General features: G+C 48.7%; 1 protein-coding gene across 1 annotated transcript; it reads left to right on the plus strand.

Annotated features, from left to right (window-relative positions):
* The first annotated feature begins 1 nt into the window (after nucleotide 1).
* On the plus strand, nucleotides 2-25827 carry SCD5 (stearoyl-CoA desaturase 5). Its single transcript, XM_066318117.1, has 5 exons — nucleotides 2-231; nucleotides 16066-16196; nucleotides 21246-21451; nucleotides 23795-24027; nucleotides 24532-25827. Exons 1-5 carry the CDS (start codon nucleotides 63-65, stop codon nucleotides 24720-24722), a joined length of 930 nt encoding a protein of 309 aa, XP_066174214.1. The 5' UTR covers nucleotides 2-62; the 3' UTR covers nucleotides 24723-25827.
* Nucleotides 25828-25997: the final 170 nt, after the last annotated feature.

Consider the following 25997-nt stretch of genomic DNA (forward strand, 5'->3'; position numbering starts at 1 on the left):
CCGCCGCGGGGCCGCGCTGCGGAGGGGCCGCCGCCGGGCCTGCCCAGCGCCCGGCCGGAGCCATGGCCGCGGCCCGGAGGGCGGCCGGCGGCGAGGAGGGCACGGCGGGCTCGGCGGGCGGAGGGCAGGCCATCGTCTGGCGGAACGTGGTGCTCATGGGGCTGCTGCACCTGGGCGCCGTCTACGCGCTGAGCCTGGTGCCGCGGGCGCACATCCTCACCCTGCTCTGGGGTGAGTGCGGGCGCCGCGCCACAGGTGGGGCGGGGGCGGCGGGCGCGTCTGGGCTGGCCGCTGGCCGTGCCCTGGCCGTGCCCTGGCCGTGTCTGTCCGTGTGTGTCCGTGTCTGTCCGTGTCTGTCCGTGTCTGTCCGTGTGTGTCCGTGCCCTGGCCGTGTCTGGCCGTGTCTGTCCGTGTCTGTCCGTGTGTGTCCGTGTCTGTCCGTGCCCTGTCCGTGTGTGTCCGTGCCCTGTCCGTGTGTGTCCGTGCCCTGTCCGTGTGTGTCCGTGCCCTGTCCGTGCCCTGTCCGTGCCCTGTCCGTGTCTGTCCGTGTCTGTCCGTGTCTGTCCGTGTCTGTCCGTGCCCTGTCCGTGTCTGTCCGTGTCTGTCCGTGCCCTGTCCGTGCCCTGTCCGTGCCCTGTCCGTGTCTGTCCGTGTCTGTCCGTGTCTGTCCGTGTGTGTCCGTGCCCTGTCCGTGTGTGTCCGTGCCCTGTCCGTGTCTGTCCGTGTCTGTCCATACCCTGTCCATACCCTGTCCCTGCCTGTCCGTGCCCTGTCCGTACCCTGTCCATACCCTGTCCATACCCTGTCCATACCCTGTCCGTGCCCTGTCCATACCCTGTCCGTGCCCTGTCCATACCCTGTCCATGTCTGTCCATACCCTGTCCATACCCTGTCCGTGCCCTGTCCGTACCCTGTCCATACCCTGTCCATACCCTGTCCATACCCTGTCCGTGCCCTGTCCATACCCTGTCCGTGCCCTGTCCATACCCTGTCCGTGCCCTGTCCGTGCCCTGTCCATACCCTGTCCATACCCTGTCCCTGCCTGTCCGTGCCCTGTTTCGTGGCTCGGTGGCTTTTGTTCCCGAGCCCCCCCGGCCGCTCCCGGGATGCCGGCGCCGCGCCGGGCCCTCGGTTGCTGTAGAAACAGGAGGCGCTCTCCCTCCCGTTCCATTTATCAGGTTTTTTAGTTAAAAAAGCCCGGCGAAGCGGCGATGTTTCGGTTTGAAGGTCTGGGAGAGGACGCGCTGGCCTCCCTTTGCCTGTCTGACCGCGTTACTTTCTGAGCACCGCGGGGTTCTGCTCCGGGCCGGGGCAGGAAAACAGCCCGCCGCTTGTTTCTAGAGAAAGGTGATAGAAATTTTCATTAGGGGAGATGGGAAAGTCGAGCAAGAGCGGTAAGGTGCTGGCACAGAGACGATTAGCCGAGGCTGTGCTTTCTGAGGGGAGATGGCTTGCAGTGTCTGTCCTGCTAGCCGTGAAATGCCAAGGATTCGGTTTGGGGAAGAGAATATGAAATACGGCGTCTTTTCCTCCATCCTACACTGGTGAGGTTCCTCTTTCCTCCACAGAAGAACGATGGTGGGAGAAAATGCTACATGGAAACACTGCAGTATTGTGCAAGGCTCGTCAGGGTTTGTGAGACCATGTAGATGGTGAATGTCAGCATCACTGTCCAGCAGGCAGAACTGTATATTGATTCCTATAAATCTCGGTGGCCAAGAGGGTGAAAACTTGAGTGCTGCTTACAGCTGATGCAGTTATTTGGATCAATAACCTGCTTTGAGGTAGCTGGGGAATGTAACAGCCTGGGATGCTGTTATACAGAGGAAAGAAGGGTCTCTGCTGCAGGAACTCACAGACATGGAATTTGGGTTGTTAGGCTGCCATCATTACTGTCGGGGTGACTCTTCAGAAGCCCCAGCTAGATGCTTTAGAAGTCAGGCTTATTCCTTCTGTTTGGAGAAGTCCTAAACCTCTTTTTCACGGGTTCAGCTTTTGACATTCAGTCTGTCTTAAACCCCAGAAATCGCCACTAATTGCTGCTTGCAGTTGGGAAATTAATCTTTCCATCAATTAACATCCTCAGTTTCTGGGTCCCTGGAGGGCACCTGTGTTTGACTGGCAGCCCGGTTTGCACAATCCCTCATCTGGCTTGCTCGTGACCAGAAGAGGTCTGTGGGGTGGTTGTGTTTTGCATAGTTTCCTTCTGTAAGCACTACTCCTCTTGCCTCCCTGTTCCTAGTTGTGTTCAGGCTGATTTCATCGTTTTTTTTGGCCCCAGCGTGGTGATCAGGGGGACCAGGAGAGCCTGTGGGAGCTGTATGGCTGGAACACACAGCCTGTGGTCTGCTTTCAACCCTTCTAGGTCCTGTTGTGTGCAGGCAGGTGGGCTTTCTTTTTCTGTTTTGCCTTTCCGAGAAGACAATTTGAAATCATCTCTGATTTCACTGTGCTTCATTACAAAAAATCCCTGAGGCTGGAGGCAAAGCACAGAATTACCAATTCAGCCCTCCATCCTCTGAGGTATTTTTTCCTGGTGGAGATTAAACAGATGCTGAATAACAAACAGTTCTCAACGACTTTGCAGCTTAATGCCTTTCCTTCTGAAAGTGAGAGCTTCTCATTTATGACATCGTTACTTTTAACAGCCACCCTAGAGCAGAGCACAGAGTTTTTACAGGACTTTGGTGGGTGGTTTTTACAGGGGCTCCACAGCAGGGAGTGAGTGTGCTGGCTCCAGCTGTCCTGGACACTGTGAGACACTCTGGCATGTGGCTGCTGCCAGCTCTGCTCCCCTCAGAGGCGCTGGGCAGTGGGAAAATGCACACTCTCCTGCAGAATATCTCAGATAAATGAGCTTGCTGTCATGCTGGTGACCTGTTTCTGAGTGCCTCGGGGCGGATTAAAAAGGGTGGCTGTTGCTTAGGTTGACAAACGCACCTCCCTTCAAGCGTGGAAAGGACCCACTAGTGAAGTTGTCAATCAGACGTGTCCCTCGCCCTCCCCAGTTCTGCACATCGCCTTCCCTGTGCAGATCGGCTGTGGGGTGCCTTTCTGTGAGCTCTGGCTGCCAGCCAGCCTCGGGAGCAGGGCTGGCAGACGTGGATGGGGGCATGGGAGTAGTGTCAGGTAGTGCAGGGATGTGCGTTCGCTGACGCCGCACACGGAGCAGCTGCAGCCTTCCGTGCATCCCTCTGTGGTTTTCTCTCTCTTCCCAAGCCGGGGCTCAGGAAGCTTCCCAGTGATCCTGTGCAAGCCCTTGCATTGCTGCGCTCCGTGTTCCCACCACTGCTCCCCCGTGGATGGATAAGCTGCAGGGAAAAGTGTGCGGGGAGTGGGACGGCAGTGCTGGCTGTGACCTCCGTGGTGTCTGGCAGGCAGCCGGCAGCTTCCCATGACTCACCGCTGCCTGCCTGGCTTTTTTACCTTCTCCTCCCCCGAGGCATCCACCTCTCGTGGTGTTCTCCCCTGGGGGAGGCCGGGTACAGACCCTCCCTGTGAGCAGGGCTCGCTCTGCTCCTTCCCCCCCAGCCCCGGAGGAGGCGGCTGATGCAGCAGAGTGGAGCTGGGATGCCACCTCATTTCCATTGCTAATGTACTGACATTTGTCCAGCCGTACATAATAGACAATGGGGAAGCGGTGCCAAGGAAGGCTCAGCTGGTTGTTTACCCAGGATTATCTGTGCTCTGTTCCCGTGGCCTCCCGCAGCAGCCCCCTGGGGCCCGTCCTGCAGCGTCCCACCCCTCGTGGGGCTGCACAGGGGATCCCAAACAGCGCTCCGGGGGCTGCAGAACCGGGATTGGGGTGTCTTTCAAGGCATGTACAGATAAGCTGGTTAAAAGACAAGCTTTCAGGGCAATCCCGGGGTCTCTGTGGGATTTGATTTCAGTCCAAGCTGAACGAAAACAATGAAATTGCTCGTGTCAAAATTTTCCATGCGCTGGGAGCTGCCTTGACCCGAGAGGCAGCAGACGATGTGTGTGAGGCATCGAGCAGCCCCAGGCTGTGCCTGAGCCAGGAACCTGCCCAGCGGGTTTGGAGCAGTCCGGGCTGCCGGGAGCTCCCTCGCCTTGCCCTTTGCCAGCCCGACTCGTGGTTTGGTGCCGGGTGAGTGGAGAAGCCCCTGCTGCCTTCCCCTGGTGCTCAGCACACGGGGCTTGGAAGGGGAGCCAGCACCATTCCCTCCAGGCGCACAGGAGGAGCTGGAGCAGGGTGGGAGCAGCTTGCTGCCAATGGGACTGGCTGGGCCAAGCAGGCAGATTTCCCAGGAGTTAACTTGTGCGAAGGGATGCTGGTGGCCAGCTGGAGCTGGCTGATGTTTTCTTTTGGGCTGGATGTGCTGCACCACTTTCCAGAGGTCACTTGGGAGGAAACTGCTCATCTCCCACAGCAGTAACGTGCCATTAAATGATGCTTCTTAACCAGGAGCCTCCTTGCTCCAGCCAGGCCCACCCTGTGGCCGTCCCAGTGAGGTTTATCTGGTTTGATTTAGGGAGGCAAACTAAAAAACTCTGACATCCTTGTACAGAGGGAAGTACCAGCACGTTTCAGTGCAGGGCTCAGTGCTAACAGCTGCTCACGGTTTCTTTTGGTGGGCTCATGATAACTTCTTAAAGACTCCATCATGGGGGGCCACGTGGTTGTCTCGGATTTGGGTTGGAAAAAGGTGCTCTTCAGTGTTCACAGAGGGCTCATGAGGAAGCACTCGAAGTAGCCAAATTAATTTTAGGAAATAGAGCCGCCACAAAAGAAATTAAGCTGTTTACCTGCTTAAAAACCTCTCATTTCAGGCTGCTGAAACAACTTTAACAACTTGCCCAAGCGTGGCCACGCAGAGATCCCAGATCACCTGGATGTGTTTGGCAGAGCTACCTGAGGGAGGAGTGGATGTCACACACTGCTGTGCCTTGCCAGAGCCTGGGCTCAGGAAGGAGGATGGCCTTGCCCTGGTGGTGCTCATATGGGAAGAGAGGCTTGTTGCTGTTGTTTTAGGAGATGTTTTAGTGCTCCTGAGAGCGCCGGATTGTTCATGTTCAGCCGTGGTGGGCCCTGTGCCATGCTCATCCTCAGCTTTCCCCTGTGCACCAGTGCTGGCTGTCTGCTGCCCAGCTGCACCCCTGTGGAGATGCAAGCTGCTCCCAGGCAAGAGTCTGGATCCTGCCTGGGATCCCTGGATCCCTTCAGTCAAAGAGATTAATTTTTTTTTTTTTTTTTTTGTGGTCCTAGCACTTTGGGTTATGGCCTCTCTCTCAGGCTGCTGATAGGCAGCACGCCTATATAATGAGGTTCAGGTTGCTGTTGTGCACTGCAGATGCAAGTTTTATTGGTCCTGCCTGATTCCAGAGTCTTGGATATTCTTGAGTGCCACCTGCTGGCTTTCTGCTTATTAACTGGTTTTGGTCCCAAACCGTTTCTAAGCACGGTGTTGGAAACTCTGCGCTGACAGCTGTGAATAAAAAAAAATTCCTAGCGCCAGGGAAGTTCCCCTTGCTACCTCTGTGCATGGAGGAGAGTGGAAATACTGTTTCTGTTTCATACCCAGTGAAATAGAGACATCTGATGGGAACTTCTCTGTCACTCCTGGTGCTGCTCTGGAGAGTGGTTATGCTCAGGTGATTTCTGTAGTGAGGTTTTGGGTCAGAAATAGGGAGAAATGCATTTATCTTGGATACTTGGTGGGAAGGGCTTAATGAACAGGAGGACCTTTCCTCACCTTACTCCCTGGGACGATCTCCTGTTTGCTGGCTCCCAGAACAGTCCAGCCATGAGCAGGGAGCAGCTCTGGGAGGTTTCTGTGGAATACAGGAGGCTGGCCTTGCTGTCCATCAGCCCCCAGCTGCCCACCATGCTTTCAGCAGTTCAAGACGGCAGCTGGTCCACTGTATGATGAATGTAGAAGAGGTGGAGTTGGCATCTTGGAGGAGCCCTGCTTGTCTCTAGACAAGTTTTGGACTGGCTTTTCCTCCCCTGGCCCATTTGAAAGCATAGTTACACAGCTGTCACCTTAATAGCCAAATTCTTGGCTGGTTCCTTTCCTCCTGACATCAAGAGCTGGACTCCCATCATCTCTGATAAGAACAAAGTCTTTTCTCAAGCAGTGTTTCTATCCTTAAAAATGGCATGATCCAGATCTGGGGGTGGCTGTAACATGTCTGGGAATGGCCTGAGCTCCGTGTCCATGGTAGAAGTGGGAACACACCCTCAGATAGAACAGCATCACAGAATCACTTGGGTTGGAAAAGACCTCTAAGATCACCAAAACCAACCATTAGCCTACACTGCCAAGTCCACCACTAAACCATGTCCCTAAGCATCACAGCCATACTTCTTTTAAATCCACCCAGGGATGGAGACTCCACCTTTTCCCTGGGCAGCCTGTTTGTGGACTAGGTATGCATGGATACAGTCACACCAGTGTTCCTGGGTTAGTTCCAGAATCCTGCTCTGAGGTGATGTCCTGTTGGATGTTTTCCTTTCCCCAGTGTTCACTCCTCTCTTGTTTTAACTGTTGCTGGAGGTGGTTCCTTAAGGTCTTCTCTGTCACCATGTTCAGCTGTAAGTGTATGTTTTTGTTCCTTATCCTGATTTCATCCCCAGTGCATTGGTGGTGCTCCTGTGTTTTTCTCCTCTGTCCTGTGTGCTGCACATCGTGTGGTCACTGTGAGCACAGCAAAGGAATGGGGGAAAATCCATGTGTGTGTGCTGAGCCCTGGCTGTATGTGATGGTCCTTTGGCCCTGGTTCTCTCAGTGGGTTCAGGGCACTCCTGAGGAGTTCCTGCAGTGGGAGTGGATGAGTGACCAGTGAAGCTGTGTGTGCTTGACATCGGGATGTTCACCCAGCACAAAGCACTGCTGGGCTGCTCTGACCCCTGCCCCAGCCACACCACAGGAACCTCAAGCACCCTTTGATCTGTGTGATGAGGACAGAGATGACAGCTGGATCCAGCAAAGGTAGAAATCCCTGTCTGGATTTGGCAGGTTTGTTGGCATTTGGGCTGCCCCCTGACATGGTGGGCTTGGGAGAGGCATCCCTGTGAAGCAGCCCCTGGAAGGGAGGGTTTGTTGGCATCCCCAGAGCTGGCTGTGGCAAACACGCAAAAGCATGAAGTGCCTTCTTTAGCCATGGGCCACCAGTCCCTGAGCTGGTGCAGGCAGCTCTGGGGAGTCATCAGGAATTCCTGGCTCTAGCATTTTATCTTTGGTTACATGTGCAGGTGGGGAGGGCAGACTACAGGCTCTGAGGAGTTCCAGTGGATGAGTCAGGATGGACTTCTCTGCAGGAGAAGTCTCAAGAGACTTAGAGCATTGAATTTAATGTGGTTCCTCATCTCTGCCACTGCACCTACCCTCCCTGCAGTCACAGTTGCACTTGTAACTAACACTGATGTTATAACAGAAGCCAAGCAATTTCTTGTAATCAGATTTTATTTGTACCATGTAGGCTAACAATGAAATGTGCTGCACCACTGGAGTGCGAAACATTAACAATTACTGTGCTAAGTAAAGCAGCTGATGTGAAGCAGAGGGGAAGGCTGTTTGTGCAGCTGGCAGGGGGAATTGTGTGCCTGCCATCCCTCTTGTGTGGGGGCCTCTGCAGCAGGGCATGGGGGTTTCTGGAGGGTCTTTCTCAAGACATTTTTGGACTGTGGTGTCTCAGATGATGTTCTGAGCGCTAGAGCTCGCTGGAGGAGCAGAGCTGGGCTGGGCTGGGCTGTTTGTGCTGGGAGACACAGTGAGGAGTCACTGGGGGAGCAATCATCTGGTGAGTGCCTCTGGGGAGCATCAGCCTGCCCACACACATGGTCTCCTCCTCTGCCCTGGCATCATCCTCCAGCCTGGCAGCTCTGGCTGACTGACCTGCTGCGTGCAGGGGGCTTGTGCCTTCTGATTTTAATGAGATTTAGCACTTGCAGCCCAGCTCTGAGGCTAAAACTGACAGGTGAGAAAATTGGAAGGGGCCATTTTTTGCAACAGGTTTTGCTCTGAGCTCTGTTTGGTTTTGGAAGGGGGAGGAAAAGGTGTAGCAGCTGGTAGCACACAAGTGGGCCAGACACAGAGCATCTAGGCAAGGTGCAGTGATACAGAAATGTCATCTGAACTGTGAAGTCCTGAAAAGTCAAACCCATCAGATCTCTGCTTCAGTGGTCATGGGGAGGGTGGTGAGTCAGAGCAGGGCATTCCCCTGTCATGCACCTGGTTCTGCACAGGGTGAGCTTTGGCTTTGTCCCTTTTTGGACAGGGATGCTAAACAATAACTGAACTTTCTTCCTCAGGGCAGAACTGCCTGCTGAACGCAAGGTTCTGGTGTGCTGTGCTAATGGCTTAACCATGCTATTTCTTTACTCTCTCCCTAAAAAAAAAAGAGGTAAAATTGGTGTTTATTCTGTCTTGGCATTTAGAGAGCACTTAAAACCCACCAGAGGCCGAGTCAGTGTGCGGATTGAGGACAGCAGTGAGGTCACTGGGAGAGAAGTGAAATCTGCCCGTGGTTCTGGGTGACGCAGGACCCCGCTGAGCTGAGACAGGCTACACTTAAGCATCAAAAATTTCTGAGAAGCCAAAGCATCTTCCAGCCTTCTCTTTTGATCTAAAAATACATGTAAGCTGTTCAACATCTTAAGGCGATCTTCAGTTGCTGGTGAATTCAGGGAATCTGTATTTCCTTCCCAGGGAGTTCTAGCATTGGCTGGAATAATTGCTGTCAGCCACGATTTCCACTGCTCTATTGGCTTTATTTCTGTCACACTGGCTGCAGTTGTCAATATGAACATTTCTGCTATTCCAACTGAAATAAAGTCTTTTGTATACTCAGCCAAAAGTGCTGGCTCTGGGGAATGTTCCTGAAAATGCATGCACAGGCATGTGCATCCATGGATTTCATGAGCTGGTGATGGCAGGGCCAAGGGGATGTGATAGATTGCTTCTCCTGGAGTTCCACCACAGTGCAGAGGGGCAGGAGCAGGGCATCATCAGAAATCAGCTTCTCTGCAGCTCTGAAACTCTGCTTCCCCTTTGCCTTTGATGTGCTTCCTCTTATCTCTGTCTCTCTTGGCTCAATTTAGAGTAGCTCAGAGGATGTGAAGATCTAATTTTAGATGAAACTTTCTGGCCTGAGATTTCACATGTTTGGCTCCACAGGAAAGCACAGCTCCCCGTGAGAGCTGGCATGACCTGCATGGTGTGCAGCCCAGGGAATTGGGGCTTTTTAATTCTCATTTGCTCACTTGAATCCAGCCCAAGGAGCTTTTGATGCCAGCCTTTGATAGTTAGCAGGGCTCAGTGAGCAGAGGGTTGGCTAGCAGAGCAGTGTTTCCTTCCCAGAGACCCCAGGGCCAGAGCACTCATTCAGCATCACTTCTTGGCAGCAATTTAGGGACTAAGGGGAAAATCTCTTCCTCCTTAATAAGTGTAGTTCCAGGTCAGAAAATAAGGCTGTTTTAGAAGGATGCTGCGAGTTAAATGATATGTTACTGCTCCCTGGTGTCTCTTTGCTGTGAAGGAAGAGTCTCCAAGGTTTCCCTGGAGATGTGTCCTGGGGACTTGATATCTAATCTACATCTAAGAATGCTGCATGTTGACCCTGGCCCTCCCACTGGTGCAATGCGTGACATCAACCAGCATTTTTAACTGAGGTGTTTGGAAAGACTGCTGGCCTGATCTGGGGTAGGAAAACTTTCCATTCTGAGGGCAGACATGGCATTTTAACAAAATGTATCCCCAAACTCGACATTATCTAATGAAAGCGTAGAAGAGCATATGAGGCACCACAAAATTATCAGCTGCATTTCTGGTCTGAGCCCTGATGTTGAATCAGAAGAGAGTCTTCTACCTCTGTCTGTGTGTGTAGTGAAGTGGAGGATCTCTTGGGAGTTCAGAAGAGGAGGAGGCATGGTGCAGCTACTGAAATGGGTGGCAGTGCTGCCCTGAATTCCAGTGGGAATGAAGTTAGGCACCACTCAGCACTATTGGAAGTACTTTCCCTGGTTTGGTCATATTAGTCCTAAATCTGCCACTGAGTAACAGCAAAACCCCACAAGTGAGGAGGAGAAGGCAGATACAGGATATGCAGATGTAATTTAATTTTTAGAAAGGAAAAAAACCACCATGGAAGTTACAGGAGTGTTACATATTTATGGCAGTCAGTCAGCTTTGCATGCTTATGCTTGAGCAACTTGCTGTTTGTATGTCTCATGCAGTTCTTATAGCACAATGGAAAACTTTGGGTTTGACTCATTTGGTTAGTAAAATTCCCTAACAAGCAATTTTTATCTGATTGAATAAGCACATGGTGCTGGTGTAGGAGCAGACAAAAGTTTCATGTCCATTCCTGTCATTTTTAGTCCTCAGATAATTTTTTTTTTTAGTACGAATGAGTCAAGTTGTGGTATCCTTTTCTATACAGGGTAGAAAAAATGGCATGTGCTAAGATGAAAATTTCTCATCCTTTTCTATACAGGGTAGAAAAAATGGCATGTGCTAAGATGAAAATTTCTCATCAGCTTGCTTGGGACTTTGCTGGCTACTGTGGAGAGAGAATTTCCTCCAAATGGTGTCATGTCACGAGATGCCTTCATCATGAGCAGCATTTTAAGGTCAGCTGTCTCCAGCTGCCCTCCTGTTGAAGAGGTAACAGATGTCTACAGGTGAAGCACAGGCCTTTCATTTTTTGATTTTAATTCCCCAAGCAAAAGATGTGCTTTTCTTTGCCATTAGGGTGACTAGAATTCCCATCTGAGGAAATTACTCCCTCCTGTATCAATGGGATCTTGCCTCCTGATCCTTGAACTGCTGGAGACACAGTATGTGTTTGTAAAAATGTGTGAGCCTTTTCTGAATGTAACTTCAGGCTGGGCCTGGGAATGTGTCAGAGCTTGTAGGCTAAACAGTGTTGGGATTGTCATGACCTAGCAGGGAGACCTCCATCAGAACAGAGTCCTGTGTCCTTCTGAAACTGTCCCCAAAAAGATGGCAGTAGAGGAGCCGAGGTTTTTCCAAAAGAGGAAAAAACTGGAGGGTGAAGACAGCACTGCAGGAGCAGCTCCCTGAGCACACACAGAATGATGCTGCAGGTTGGTTATGAGCAGGCAAGGGGCTGGCAGGAGGGGACAGCAGCCAGCACAGGAGTAAATGGGGCTGATGTCCTCAGAACATGACATAAAACCAAGGCCCTGACCCTTGGTGGCTGTCCTGAGCCAAGGTCTGTAACCCTGCTGGTCAGAGCAGGTGTGATAACAACTCTGGGACAGCCTCCAGTAATTACTTGCCTTGGTAATTGGTAAACTCTGTGCACAGTGTCACATCTTGAAGTCCACACCACTTGAAGTGGGCAGGCAGTGCTAGTGGAGCAACAGCTGGCCTGTGTTGTCTTTCTTGGATTTTTCCTTTTTAATTTATTTTTAAATTCTCCTTTAATTCAGTCTCCTCTGCATAGCAACCCCCCTTACCCCTGTTAGCATTAAGGTATGGGGCTAGGTGAGCCACTGCTCTGATCTCACAAGGCCTGCTATGTCTTGTTTGAAGGGGTGAGCACTTTCCCCCACAGTTTTTCCCATTGTTGGCATGGAAAGACTGGGAGTTTCTGCCCTGCTTGCTGGCATTGATGCAATACACCCCAGTAGTGCCTGATGTGAGATGTGTCATCACTTGACTTAAACACAAGTCTGCTCCAGGACCAGAAGAAAGTTTCTTACATGCTGTAGCATGCAGAAAGCTCAAAGGTCCACAGAAGTTGCCCAGTCCCAAAGTGTGTTCAGAAAGTAGGGCTGTGGTGGGATCTGTGTTTGCAACAACTCACAGAGAGCAAACTGTGAGGATGATGTGCCAGGTTCAGAGTGGTCACCTTGCTGTGGTTGAGTGCAGAGCTCAGGGCCCTGAGAAGGGACTGGGAGCCACATGGGAGAGAGTTGCTGGCAGTGAGGCTGCCAAGGGGTGATTCCCTTCCCTGCTCCCAGCCCTGCTGTCCCTCCTGTCCGTGCCATCCGCACACAGGGGTCAGAGCCCCTGGGTGGGAGCTGGTGCCAGGCTCCGTGTGCTGCCACCCTTTGGGAACAGCTGTGTGACATCAGTCTGTGTCCTAAAGGTGGTTTGTGTGTTGACAGTAGTGCTGTTGTGAACGTGCAGTTGGTTTTGTTTCACTGCTCCCGTTTTCCTGTCTGATGTATCGTCCCCCTGAGATAATTGTGATTTGCTCCATCTAACTGGGTTGTGTTTGACATTGGTAACATGTGGATGGCTGCTGTCCCACAGTGTCTCCTTGTCATCTGTGCTGAACAAGGATGTCCAGTCATCTCCTCGCTTTCAGAAGCCAAAATTGTCTGTTCAGATATTCAGGGTGAACCCAGTGTTTGTTGAGCATCTTCTTTTGGTTGATTTGGGGTTTTTTAATAACAAGATAAAAGTCAAAATCAATCTGTAATGTGCTGGATTCACAAAGAATAAATACGTATCTTTCTAATGTGGTCTCAGGTTTCAGAAACAGAAAAAGTTCTAATTTTGATTTTTAGCATAAAACAGACTTGAAATTTTTGGGGGGTGAGATCTGCTCCAATTTAAACAACCACTAAGATCAGAGGATGATTTGCCTGTGAAGTAGATACAGACTGTGGCAACATCTCCCCATATCTTCATAAAAAGCTAGTTCCCTGGATACTGAGATTTTCAGAAGAGTTTGGCACTGGCCTTAGTAAAGCTTTTCTGGAAATCCAGCTGTGGGCATAATAAGTTGTTCTGAAAAAGGTGGCTCAAATGTTTGATGTTGTTGATTTCCCATCCATTTTAAAATTATTTGCCTGGTGTAGTTTTCACTGCTTTCTGTCTGACGGTGAGATGATACCTCTGTGCCTGCTGTTCAAAATCACACTGATGTCTTGCTGCCTTATCATGTGGCCCACTGGGAATATTTTATGAACTGTTGGTGATCCTCCTTTCAGGCTCCTGCTTCCCCAAGCTTCTCATCCTCACCACAGATCCCCGTCTTCACTTACCACTCCCCAAACTACATTACTTTGCTTTGTCTTTACTTTGAGCCTTTCTTCCCCTCTTTCTGCTTGGATCCTTCCGTATTTTCCTCGCTCTCTCGCCGCTGCTCCAAATATAGCATCATCCCCTGTTGTAATTAGTATGCTGTTTGCCTTTGTTTCAGGTCATTAATAAGAGTGTTGAATAAAAATCTTCTGCCTATTGATTCTGGCATGTTCCCATAAATAGCATCTGTGCACAGGCAGAGTGTATTGGAAGCCTAGCAACCCGCCAGCTCCTTAACCTCGTGTGTCTTGTCTCTCCTGCATCCTCTCCCTGTGCCCGTGCACTGGGCTCCTGTCCTTCTGCACAGGTTTACCTGCTGTTTTCTCTTCCCCCTCTTCCTCTTTGTTCCCTCTTTTACGAGTTCTCCCTCTGCTCCAGTTCTGAATCGTTTTGCCCATGCTGTGCTTTATCAAGTGAGCTGGTTGGGAATGCTCCCATCAGACCTTAGCAGAGGGCACATCTGGCTTTTTTACCAATTTCCTCTTTGTGCATTAGCTATCCCACTAAATTAAAAAGAAATATAACATTAATTGCTTGAATTCCAGGGTGTAAATTGGTGCTTTTCTTGTGGCTTTATTTTTTCCCCTTTTCTTCTGCAATAAATATTATTTAGTCTTTATTACTTAGGAAACCCGTTTAGCTACATTTCTAAGAGGCTGTTTTCAGTATTAGGAGGAATTGCTATTAACTGTCTGCTTTGCTTCACATTGCAATCCTTCTGTGTTTCACTGACATGTTCACCCCCTACACACACTCCAACCCCCAAAAATGGGACAGGTAAGCAAGCAGTGGCTTTCTTCTCTACAGTACTGTAGCTGTGCATGATTAATATATAATCAAATGGTTGATAGTCTGATTTTTGGTTTGAGATCGTAATTTATTCTGCAAAGGAGAGCTTGAGACCTGTTCATCACATGGCAAATATTTGTCATCGTGGCTATTTATGCATTGGGAATTCGTGGTCAAATACTATTTTTGGGCACCTTAATTGCTGTAAGAATCCCAAATCTTGCTATCACCAAGCAGTGCATTTTGTCTGGCAGGATTTGCTTCTGCTCTGACGCTGAACCTCCTGAGTAGTTTTGTTTGTTTGTTTCTGGGGATCTTTCAGCCCTCGGGATTTATATTAGGAAGATTCCTGCTCTTATGATTCCTCCTCTGCAAAGCCAAAAAATAGGCACGGTGCGTGGGTATGAGCCCCAGCTGTTTCCTTGATCACTTGAGCACTGCAGGAGTGGGCTGGGGCTGGCAAGTGCCTGGGGGGCTGGGAAGGGCCAGAGAGGGTTGTCCCTGATTGTGTTCAGTGCAGATATTCCCCGTGGTTTGTTACCCACCACCTTCTTACACTGGGCAGAGAAGGGAACTGAAATCAACCCTAATGTCACGTATCTCTTATTTTACCCACTTACCTTTCATTCTCGTTTTAAGCAGTCATTCATGATGAAGATGGATGGGTGCCCTTGAGAAGCACTTGGTCAATTAAATGATTTGTTGCTTTGAAGTGGGAGAAAAGCCCTCTTGTGCTTTAAGGAAGCAAAGAAACTGCTGAAGATGGGAGATTCCAGCCCATGACTAGCAGGAGGTTAACCAGGCATAAAGCCCACAGAAAATATGTTCTTGTAATGGTTCAGGACTATAACCTTAATATTTTTATGTTAGCTGGGTAATGTCAGTATTGTGTGTGTCACAGATCTGTTCCCACAATTACAGTCATTTGAGTGATTTGGAAGGCTTTACTTAGTGATGTTTCTGCACAGCTCAATGTCACACACAGCAAATGGTAGGATAGGTTTTCCCTAATTTTATGGATGTCCAAATCCTTGCTCTAACACGGCATATGCAAGAACTGCAGCTCTGCAGTGGGGACTAGAGTGTGAGGAATTGTGGTGTCAGCATTTTTACTGATCTGAGAGTAATCTGTAGATTCAGCAGAATCTGTACATAATGTGCAGAGAGAATTCATGATTTTAGTACCTCATTCAGTACCTCTCATTTCAGTACCTCTCTTCAGGTAAGTAGAAATTTTGATTTCATGATAGACTTCAGTGCACTGGGTATAACTGCACAAATGGGCCTTTTCTAGGAGCACCATGAGCACTCAGCCTGCAGAAAATCAGAATTGTCTCTTCAATGGTGGCACCCAAAGCAGGTTTTAGAGAGGCATCATATTTACTAGGACCATTCTGACTTCAGCTATCTGCAGCATCTTGTGAGAAAGCCTTTGGTTTGCTGTACAGGAGATGACAAGTATTTTGGACATGGACATAATGGCAAACAGTCTGGGTAAATCTGTTTTTGATGAATCCACCAGCGGAGTGGAAAAAGTCCATTTGCTTCTTCAGTCTGCAGGGGCAGCAATCAACGTGAAATACGGTTGCTGTTATTTTCCCCAAATATCTTCCCATTCTATTTTCTCTCAGACGCTGCAATTTCAAGCACTGTGAGCTGGGAGTTGATGGAGGGACACAGTAGACACACACCTACATATACATTTGTTTTCTTTTTCCACAGACAAATGTTTTACATTACATACTGGGAAAAGCAGACTCCGAATTCCTCTCAAGCCACAGCTTGTCCAACAGGGTTTCCTCGTGGACAGATTTTTGTGCAGACACCAGGACAAAACCCCTTTTGGGGGGTTTTACAGAACCCTCTTTGTTTTAGGGGATGTTGTGTTCTCTCTTTAAAATAGGCTGTTTTAACCAAACTGTGTCTGTTCATGTAGGGTGGCAGGGAGCCCTGGCTAAACAACACATTGCTGCAGATGGTGTAAATCGATTTGAAGAGGTCCTCTAATATTCTTCAATGTTTGAATGTGCTCTCGTTTTGATTTTACCCTTGCAAAATATGCCTGTCCTCTTTAGGCCAAGAGCCTGTGAGGCAGAGGTGGGCTGAGAACCTCACCTCCTGTGTGCCCAGCCTGGTCTCCTGTGTGACCCTGCAGGCAGGGCAAGGAGCATCCTTACACCAAGGGGAGCACAAATCATGTCAGCTGGGCTCGTGGCACACCCACCCTGTGTTTTGTTTGTGTGTCTTCCAGCCTATTTCTGTTTCCTGATGACGGCTCTGGGCGTGACGGCCGGCGCGCATCGCCTGTGGAGCCACCGCTCCTACAAAGCCAAGCTGCCTTTGAGGATCTTTCTGGCTGCAGCTAACTCCATGGCTTTCCAGGTGAGCTGGTGTTGCCTGTTCAGATGCTTGGATCCCCTCAGTTTACAAACAGCAAAGGAAAGAAAGAAAAAAAACCAAAGCCTGACAGAAAGACATTTATTTGCTGTAACACATTCTGCTGGCTCAGGGGATGCAGAGCCCCTGTCCTGGGTTGTAGTTTAGGATGTATTCTATCACCATCTTCAGTTAATGGCCCATCAGTGCCTTGTACATAACACCCTCCGGGAGTTATCTCTCTTTAATGGGCCATCAAGGCCCTCCTCTGTGACTCATCATCCCATTTTGAGATGCTCCGCCCATGGGGAGGAGCCAAGCATTCTCACCTGGATATAAGCTGGGATTTGGGACAGTAGAAGCAGTCCTCCCCCGCTGGATTCCCAGAGGACTGGAACTACCAGACCTTTCTATGGGATTACTGCTTCAGGAAGACCACCTCGCCTGGACAGCTTCCATCACCCTGATCAGGTTGTATTCTGACTCTGTCAGTGGTTTTCTTTTTGTATTGTTGCATTTATTTTATTTTATTTTATTTTATTTTATTTTATTTTATTTTATTTTATTTTATTTTATTTTATTTTTTTCCTTTTCTTCTCATTGAATTGTATTTTCTGACTTAGAGCCTCTCACTTGGTTTGTTTTCAAACCACAACAGCCCCTCTCACCACCCACGTAACAATGTGCACTAGGCAGACCAGAAGCAATGATTATATTAGGAGCAAAGCTGAACGTGGCCAAATCAGAGGCTCAGCAGCTGATCTGTGGCACAGGGCAGGCCCCACACTTCACAGGACAACATGGAGACTTTTATAAGGGCCAGCTTGATGCAAATGTGTCTGTGTAACCAAGAGTTTGTTCATCCAAGCAGTTGGAGACTTTGTACCCAGAAAGGAGAGCAGGCATCCTTTCACTATCTTAATTTATCTCTGTTTTATGCAGCATTTTTCACCAGCCAAATTCAACTACGTTTGTGAAGAAGTGTGTTACTAGCTCTGTGCTTGCTGGTAGGCAGTCCTAGACCACAGAAACACTGGTGTAACACCCAGCTGGTTGTAGGAGTTAGTCCTGAACCAGGATCTTCTCAGTGTGAATTTGCTTCCTCCTCTGGCTGGTAAGGATAAATATAGGTACCTGCACTAAAATTAAACTTACCTGTACTAAAATGAAGCTTATTGAGCTTGGCTGCCATAAGCCCTTGTGGCACCGAGTACCACGTATGTGTTGTGCCCTGAGTTTTCATCTTTTTCCTTTCAATCTGGTTGGTGGACTTTTTGTTCATTTGCCTTGACAGAGAATGAAAAGAGTCCCTTTATCTAACTCTGTACTGCTCATTTATCATCTTTGATTTTTTCTTTTTTAAGGTGGGAAGAATTAATTAGTTAGCCTCTCTGCACATTACAAAGAGCACAATGCTTTTGCTTGAAAATGGAAATGTGTCCGTTTTGGCTATAACCTTTCTTTATTCTGAACCATTTTCCATCTGCTGCTTGGTTCCTTGCAGAGCTTTACAAGCCCTTTGCTCAATGTGTTAAACAACTGCTTTGGGTTTTGAGAAGCCCCTGGTACTGTCTCCCTGTTACACAGCTGATCTTATCTTTCACAAGTAATTTAAATGAGTGTGTAGAGCTGTTTGCAGTGAGCCTGCAAACAGGGGTTTCATTGCATTCTGCTCCCCTGTTGCTATGGATTCTGCTTTCAGCTGCATTTGCCTCATCACTGCGTTTGTCTGAGGACATGGAGGGATTCTGAGGCAGGGAAGTACTTCAAAGTAGCTTCAAGCCACCTTTGTGCCCTTCTATCAGAAAGAAGATGAAAAGCCAAATTCCCTACTCTAAATCTGAAGCCTACTCCTAATTACCTTGACATCCATTGCCTTTTCCACCACCACCACAAACAGTGAGTGATGAGTTTTCAGGTCCATCTCCTTCACGTTGGCTCTGGGAGGAAGAGGTAGAATTGGAGATGCATACAGCATCCCTGGATGCTAAATGAGGAGGAAATATTTAGAGTTCTTGAAGGGCAGGGGAAGAAAACTCTGCTGTGGTGTTTTAGCTTGATGCTGCCTGGGCTGTGACATGCTCTACCTCCTCTGGAATACCATCAGATGCAGCCACTTTTGCCATGTGGATCTTTTTATGATCAGAGCATGCTGAGCTGTGTTTCTTCTCTCCATCTAGAATGAAGATCTCATAATTTTGAAAGACTGTGCTTCTTGCTGTCACTTGTCTCTTTCAGACATAGGTAATAGCTGGCTTACTGATCTCCTAGCATTTAAGTTCCAGCACCTCAGCTGGGCTGTGCTGGTGTCAGCTCTGTGGCACAGTCTGTGTTTGTGCTGGGTGCATTTGTACACAGCAGGAGGGGTGGTGTGGAAATCTGGGTCAGCACATGGAGACTGTCACACAGCCCAGGCTATTGGCACCTTTCAGTCTGCAGGTTTGTTGAGGGACCTGCTAATGAAACCTCCTGGCTGCATCACTGTCACAGCACCATGCTGTTGGTCTCTGCTTCAGAAGGGATTTCACCCGTGTTTACCCCAAACTTGATCAAAAGAGGTGTGTTCTTGAAAAATGCTTGCTAATAATTCGCTCAGAGCATGTTTACACATGCTGTGCTCCAGTTCTTGGTGTATTTATTGTCAACAGTTCTGGCCTCAGGCCTTTATTTCCTCTTGGCCTTTGTGGTTTTTAATTAGATGCAGTTCAATTGTTTCACAGCTTCCTAACCCTTTCATCTGGGGAATTGTTGTTTTTTCTGCCAGCTCTGCAGGCATTTGCTGTGGCATGAAAAGCCAAGTTAATTTCTCACAGTATCATTGTTTTTCCTGGTTATCTGCTGTCCCACAAACGACTTTATCAGGTGCTCTTGTGACAAACTGATCAATAGTCTCACTTGAAAAAATACTTTTGGTTAAGAAAGAAGACTTTTCTAAGTGTGCTTCTTGCAGAACCCTGTTTTATTTCTAAGTTTCTTAATGCTGACATTTTCCAGTCATATGAATAATCCCATTGAAGCCACTTGAAGCAGTGTAGAGGTTTTCATTTCTGTTGATTTCTCTGTAGGAAGGTAGAGGCCTCCCCTTGTTCTCACTGAGGACTTGGGTGACTTCCTTTGCTTTTTTGCAGTTTACTTTGTTTTCTCATGCAGTGAGATAGTTAAGGTGCCACACACTGAAGCACTGGCAAGGGGCTGATCTTTGCTGCCTCCTCTCAGTGGCTGAGATGTGTCAGTGCTGCAGAAAAATGTTCCCCTCACCCCCAGCATCACTGTGTTCACTACATGACAGCAGTAAAGGGCTGAGCATTACTGAATGCAGTGGAGCTGAGATCTTTCTGGGGCTCTTGTTCCTCACTTGTCCCTGGTGTGCCCTTGCAGGCAGAGAGCATTTTTGCAAAGCTGAAATTGGACATGGAGCCATTTGAGCTGGATTCTTTAGCTGCTCTTTGCAGTTGTTCCCAGAGTCCCCTCAGTGCTTTCTCTCAAATGCTGACAGCTGGAAGAAAGAGCAGTGATTTCTGCAATGCTTTCAGCACAGGGCTTTTTGCTCCACAAAATACAGGTGCACACAGTTTCAATATCCTGTGCTTGCTGTGTCCTGTCGTATATTCAATGCCCAGATGGGTGGTGTCCTGCTCTTGCTTCAGAGACACTGCAAATGGTTCGCTCAGTTCTACTGGAAGCAAAGCTGCTGTGGTTGGTGGCTGTTGTGGTTGAGTGTTGTTCCTAAAAGCAAGCCAAGCCTTTCCTTCCTTGGGTATTTCTGCTTGGGTACCTCCCTGACTGTGCAGAGATGGAAATAGCAACCTCTGCTACGAACTCTCTCATTAAAGTTCACACTCCTGTGGATCTGGGCATTAACTGACATTTCCATGTTTTGGCGCTGGCGTTGAGCAGTTCATTCATAGGTGAGTGTGTGGCCTGAGGTTTGCAAGTGCAGGATGTGCCTACAATGCCCTGCACTAATAGCTCAGGACCCTGCAAAACCCACCAGTTTAGTCCAGTGCATCCTGCAGAGCAAACTGGGAGGCTGAAATCCCTTCGGCTGAGTGAACTCAGAAAGTCTCTCTTTATGGATCCAAGTGTGAAACTGTGCTCCATCCCTTCCTCCCTGCAGTCCACATGATTCCATTTACAGCCATAAGGCATTTCAGTGTCATGTTGTTCACTACAGTAGTTGTAGTGATCCACAAGTTCTGTCCCATTTTCGGCACTGTGTTTGTGCCTGGAGGGCACCAGCTGCAACCAGCTGAGAAAGAGGATGCCAGAACTGAGAGCCTCTGTACAGTAGTCTGCTGAAAATAAATATACAAGGTTCCCCATAGCACAATCTTAAAATAACAATGTAAACATGTATGTACCCAGTCCCTGCAGGCTGTCCTCAGACACCCAGGGCAGACTGATGATGGTAACTCCCAAGATGCTCTAACAGCCATTTCCAGCCCTGAGACTTGTCCAGTCTCTGTCAGCAGTTCCCAGATCAGGGCCCATTCCATGTGGGCACTGACAAGAGTGGCAGAGAGAGGCTTGCTGCTGTTATGATGTGTGGGGGTGATGCCTTGGGAAGGCTGACCTGAAACAGAGACTGGACAGAGCTAGAGAATAAAGTAGGTATTTATTGAAAGACCTCCAGGATTCACCTTGAGCAGGACAAGAGCCTGACTAGAACTATACACCCAAGATGGACTAAGAATGGTCACAAAATGGTTGACCAGTCACAAGGTCTTACACTTTTAGAAGTTTTGGTCCATTTGCATGTTGGGGTTTAATTGTCCAATTACATCTTCAGGTTGTGAGGTCTCATCCTTCTTGTTCTTCCCTTCATGTCCACCGTTGTTTATGCTGTTGGGCTGAAAGTTGTCTTTGGTCTTCAGCAGGAAAAGGATTTGTTTTGTCTCCCTACTCTGTGAAGAAAGCTTACTGGCATTTAATACGAGGCTCAGAACTACAGTCCTAGGCAGCACAGAATCTGGAAAATAGAAAGCTAAAACTTAAGGCATCCAGAGGATTGGGGGTGGTCACAGTGCCTCTCAGCCCGCTGTGTTTTCTGTGCAGAATGACATCTACGAGTGGAGCCGGGACCACCGCGTGCACCACAAGTACTCGGAGACGGACGCAGACCCGCACAACGCCCGCCGCGGCTTCTTCTTCTCGCACATCGGCTGGCTCTTCGTGCGCAAGCACCGCGACGTCATCGAGAAGGGCAGGAAACTGGATTTCACTGACCTGCTGGATGACCCCGTCGTCAGGTTCCAAAGAAAGTGAGTGCCAGCGCTGGGCGCTGACGTGAGGCTGGTGTGGAGAGGTCTGGTTGTGGCTCGTTCCGTGTTTTTGTCTTTCCAGTTTCCTCCCCGGGATATCCCTGCCACCTTGGCTGCAGGTGTTGCAATGCCTTTCCTCTGGCCCCCACTGTTCCCATGTGGCTGACACTTTGCTGACTGTCCTCACAGGCTCTGTGGCACAAGCACTGAGCCCTGTCCTTGTGCCTCTGCTTTCCCAGAAAGCCAGGGCTGGTTATGAAAACAGCTGTGGCAGAAGTGGCTCGGACCTTGACCCTCTTCTTTGATCACAGGAGCAAACCCTGCAATCACTAATTGCCTTAACACAGAAGTGCACATTTCACTCTGCAAAGTCGTCTTTGGCACCCCTGGGGCAGTGCAAGCCAAGTGCCACCTCTCCCCAGACTGCCATTCTATACAGGATTAATTATCTCCCGTGGGAATTAGCACAGTTTGCTGCACACTCTGTGAGAGCTGGGAATTGAGCAACATCCTTTATGCTCTATGTGAGTACCTGTGTTTTAGGCACAAGAAGACTTTCTGCTAGCAAGTATTTCATCCAGGCACTTTGGGAAACTGCTTAAGGCCATTTCTGTGTATTTTCTGAGTGAGGGGAGCAGTCAGTTAAGTCTAAAAATTAGAGGTTTTTCTGCTAGTGCACAGATTCCTCTAATGCAAAAAAAAATTACCCTTGTAATGGAAATCTTCCAGGAGTGAGGAATATTTCCCCTCCATGTACGGTTGCTTCTACTGGCTCCTCAGTTGGCAATGCCTTTTTGCAGCAGCTCCCTTGCAGTTCGCTGCAGCTCCTCTTGGTTATTACCTTTTCCAAGACAAGAGCACACCACGGGAAGCAGGCTCTACTGCTTTGGTCATGCTGCAAAAGTTGTGTAGTGAAGAAAAGTGTGTTTTCTGCAGGAAAGTTGTCTTAGCAAAGGCCTTTGCTCTGGATTTGGGACTTTGTCCCTTAACCAGAGTTTGGGTTTCTCCTTTCTACAAAGTTGCAGTGTTGGGTTTTTTTTGACAGCATGGAAAAACTAGCTGCCCATATCACTAAGAATCATAATAAATCCTTCTTGTCATGTTTTGTTTTAAGCCCGAATTGTTAGTTTTGCTGAATTTAGTGGTGCTGCTGAGCTGTGGACGAGGCACCACTCAGTCAGTTTAAAATCACATCACTTCAGCTGAAATCACAGTATTGCTCCAGACAACCGACAGCAAAACCCACCCTCTGTGAATGAGGGAGCAATAATCCTGCAAGGGATGTGAGAGAGGTGCTCACAGGTGAAGTGTCTCCATGGCAAAGTTTTTGTGTGGTGAAAGCAGCAGTGTTCCCCAGGCACGTGTCGAGGCATTGATTCCCCTACTCCAGGTAAGGAGGCTTCTCACTCCAAGGTGGATGTTTCTCTCCTCTCCAAAGGGAGACAATGTGCTCTGATGCTTGTTCAGATGGGAGATTTCATGTCTTCATCAAAGACTGGGCTTCTTCCATCTTGCAGGATAGTTTTAGTTGGTGCCTGATAAGCTGTTTTCATATTTTATTCTATTTCTGCAGAGTGGTAGAGGCTTTGAACTTTGAAAGAGTTTTCTGGAGTGCAAAGTATTTTTCTCCTCCAGCTCTACTTAAATCCTGGCCTTGAACTGATGAGGTTTGCAAACCTTGTGAGAAGTCAGTCATATGAGTGGGAAATTATTTATCTTTGGTGGAGCAAAGAAAGGGAACTTGTTTGCCTAGAGGGCCTTAGCTCAGGTAAGTGAGGATTGAGTTCTGTGAGGGAGCTGAGGAATGCCGTCTTCACCATGGCTGGTGTTGCTGTAGGTCTCCTTCTGGAGCCCAGGATGCGAGGCATAACCTCCAAACAACAACAAAATACACCAAGCAAAGAGCTTGCAAGACAAGAGGTTGATTTATTTCATGCATGAGACGATCAAAACTAGCTCGTGTTACAGATGAGAACTGTGTCCATGAAAACTTCTTTCCTTTCAAAAATACTCCTAATATTAACATTTTCCCAGTCCTCTGTGGGTTTTAGTTGAAAACTGTTTGTTTTTGTCAAGTAAGAATGACGGTTCTTCCTATCCAAAAGGCTTTCAGAGAATGCAAAGTTTTAACAACTGTTTAGGAAATCCAAACCCTGCTGCCTCTGTTTGCATTTCACTGTTTGCATTTTGTGAAAAGCAGGCAAACTTGAGGCAACAAAACCCTGTTTTTCCTCATCCCTTCCAGAAAACTCAACGACAACTCAACTCTATTTTAAACCTGTCACAGGGGGATGAACCAGACGAGTCTTACTCTGCAATCCTCGTTCCCTTCCCGCCCCGTAGGTACTACAAGAGCTCAGTGGTGCTGATGTGCTTCGTGATCCCCACCGTCGTGCCGTGGTACCTGTGGGGCGAGAGCCTGTGGAACGCCTACTTCCTGGCCTCCATCCTGCGGTACACCATCTCCCTGAACGTCACCTGGCTGGTCAACAGCGCCGCCCACATGTACGGCAACCGCCCCTACGACAAGAACATCAACCCCCGGCAGAACACCCTGGTCACCCTGGGGGCCATCGGTGAGTGCTGCTCTGCCAGCTCGGGGTGATGGCCCATCCTGCTCCAGCCTGGCTGGGGCTCGAGCCTGCAGCTGGAGCCAGGGTTTGGAGGAGGCTGGAGCTTGCTCATCCCGGAGGAAGGCACCCTTGTTCCTCTGGTGGTGTCCATGCTGAAAGAACGCCACGTGGTCTCTGGGAAGGGAGGTGTTGGCAGCCAGCAGCGAGCTCTGCTCAGCAGATAGTGCAGCAGAAGTGAGGGACTCCACTTCTGACTCAGTTGAGTGTCTCCCCTCTTGAAGCACTCCTGGATTTCTTCCCTGAGCGTAAGGCGTGGGATGTGCCCCTTCCTGCTGGGAAGGAAAGCCCAGAGCACTGAAAATACAGAGTCTGGTTTGGGTGTGTCCCAGAGGCCTGGGGTGGATGCAAGACTTGGGAAATGGGCGTTGGAGTGTCCTGCCTGAGTGTGTTCCTGTGTTGACAAAAGTGCCAGCTCTGTGGTCGTTAAACTCCCTCTCTGTTTTTCAGGTGAGGGTTTCCACAACTACCACCACACCTTCCCGTTCGACTACTCAGCCAGTGAGCTGGGCCTGAAGTTCAACCCCACCACCTGGTTCATTGACTTCATGTTTTGGCTGGGGTTGGTCACTGACCGCAAGCAGGCTCCCAAGGAGATGATCCAGGCTCGCAAGGAGAGGACTGGAGATGGCAGTGCCTGAGGGGTGGCTCTGGGCTGTGCCACCACCGCTGTCCCCTGGCTGGCTGGGTGTGTGCACAGCCCCGTGCCTGTGGTGGATTTACCTCTGGGTAAAATTACCGTTTTCTTTCAGACCGGTTGGGCAGAATCAGTTCCCCAAGAATTGATTCAGCCACAGCTTTTTTTTCTTTCTTTTTTTTTTCCTCCTTTCCTTATTAGCTGTCTTATGTCCAAACTTAAGACTATTAAGTGTAAAAATGTTATATATTATTTAATATTGCAGTTAAGCGGGAGAGAGATTTGATTTTAGTCACTGTAGTTCATGTCTGAGATTTGTTGTATTTTGCTTGTTCATGGTAAATGTTGGCAGGTTGAAGGAACTAATTGTCTTTTCCAAGTGCAGTTAGGGGAGATTTTTGTTCCTACTGCTCATCCAGTAAGGTTTTGAGGTGCATCTTTCGGGGGGAAGAGGCAGGGCCCAGTGTGCTGTGTCAGCTGCATACTCATGGAAAGGACAGTAACACTGCTGATGAAAAACAGTATGTCCAAGGGAAAAGATCACCCTCAGTTTAGTTAGATGTTAGTTTGGAAACCTGCTTTCTTCTTTTTGTTAGCCCTGTTAGCCAGCCCAGTGCACTGCTGTCTTTGCTAAATATGAAAACTCTTTATTGCTGAGCAGGCTTTTGTGTTGAAGATTAGTCTCTATACAAGCCAAAATACCAACTGATGCTATATTGAGATGGTTCCTTTGTTGTCACATATACATTGTACTTGTAAATGTATAGAGCTCAGCCATGTCTTAAGCCAAATAAAGCTTTGGTTTCAATGTTTGGAGACCTGAGTCATATTCTAATCAGTCATGGCCTTTGATGCATGCATATTTTAGCTCCTTTTGCACAAGAGGCCTCTTAATTTCTTTCTCTGCCTTTGACTAGTGGGTCTTAGAAAACTGACCTTAATCTCAGTCAGAGCCTGTACTAATATTTCAGCTGCATGCAACATCCATTGGTTTCTGAGCAAAATATAAAGACAGTTATGTAGCTTCTGAATTTTAACAGTTGCCTTGCTTAACCAAAAAAAAAAAAAAAAAAAAAAAAAAAAATCTAAAAAAAAAAAAAAAAAAAAGGCATGTGGATTTAATGGGACATATAGCCCTTTGTGTTAGATGTTAGCCAGTGCAGGAGAGAGGCTTTGTACTGTCAGCACTGGAGCACTTTTGAAGATAGAGGGCATGATTTTCATTTATACAGAAGGTCACTGCCTTGCCCCTCGGAGAGGGAGTGAGTGCCTGTTTCCC

The sequence above is a fragment of the Sylvia atricapilla genome, chromosome 4 (genome assembly GCF_009819655.1).
Source record: "Sylvia atricapilla isolate bSylAtr1 chromosome 4, bSylAtr1.pri, whole genome shotgun sequence".
NCBI lineage: Eukaryota > Metazoa > Chordata > Aves > Passeriformes > Sylviidae > Sylvia > Sylvia atricapilla.

Bases quoted from the DNA above. Each gene is read 5' to 3' on its own strand.
- SCD5 (XM_066318117.1), top strand. From the start codon at position 63: ATGGCCGCGGCCCGGAGGGCGGCCGGCGGCGAGGAGGGCACGGCGGGC. The intron at 16,197-21,245 runs GTGAGCTGGTGT...TTTTCTGTGCAG, and splicing joins CTAACTCCATGGCTTTCCAG to AATGACATCTACGAGTGGAG. The intron at 21,452-23,794 runs GTGAGTGCCAGC...CCCGCCCCGTAG, and splicing joins GTCGTCAGGTTCCAAAGAAA to GTACTACAAGAGCTCAGTGG.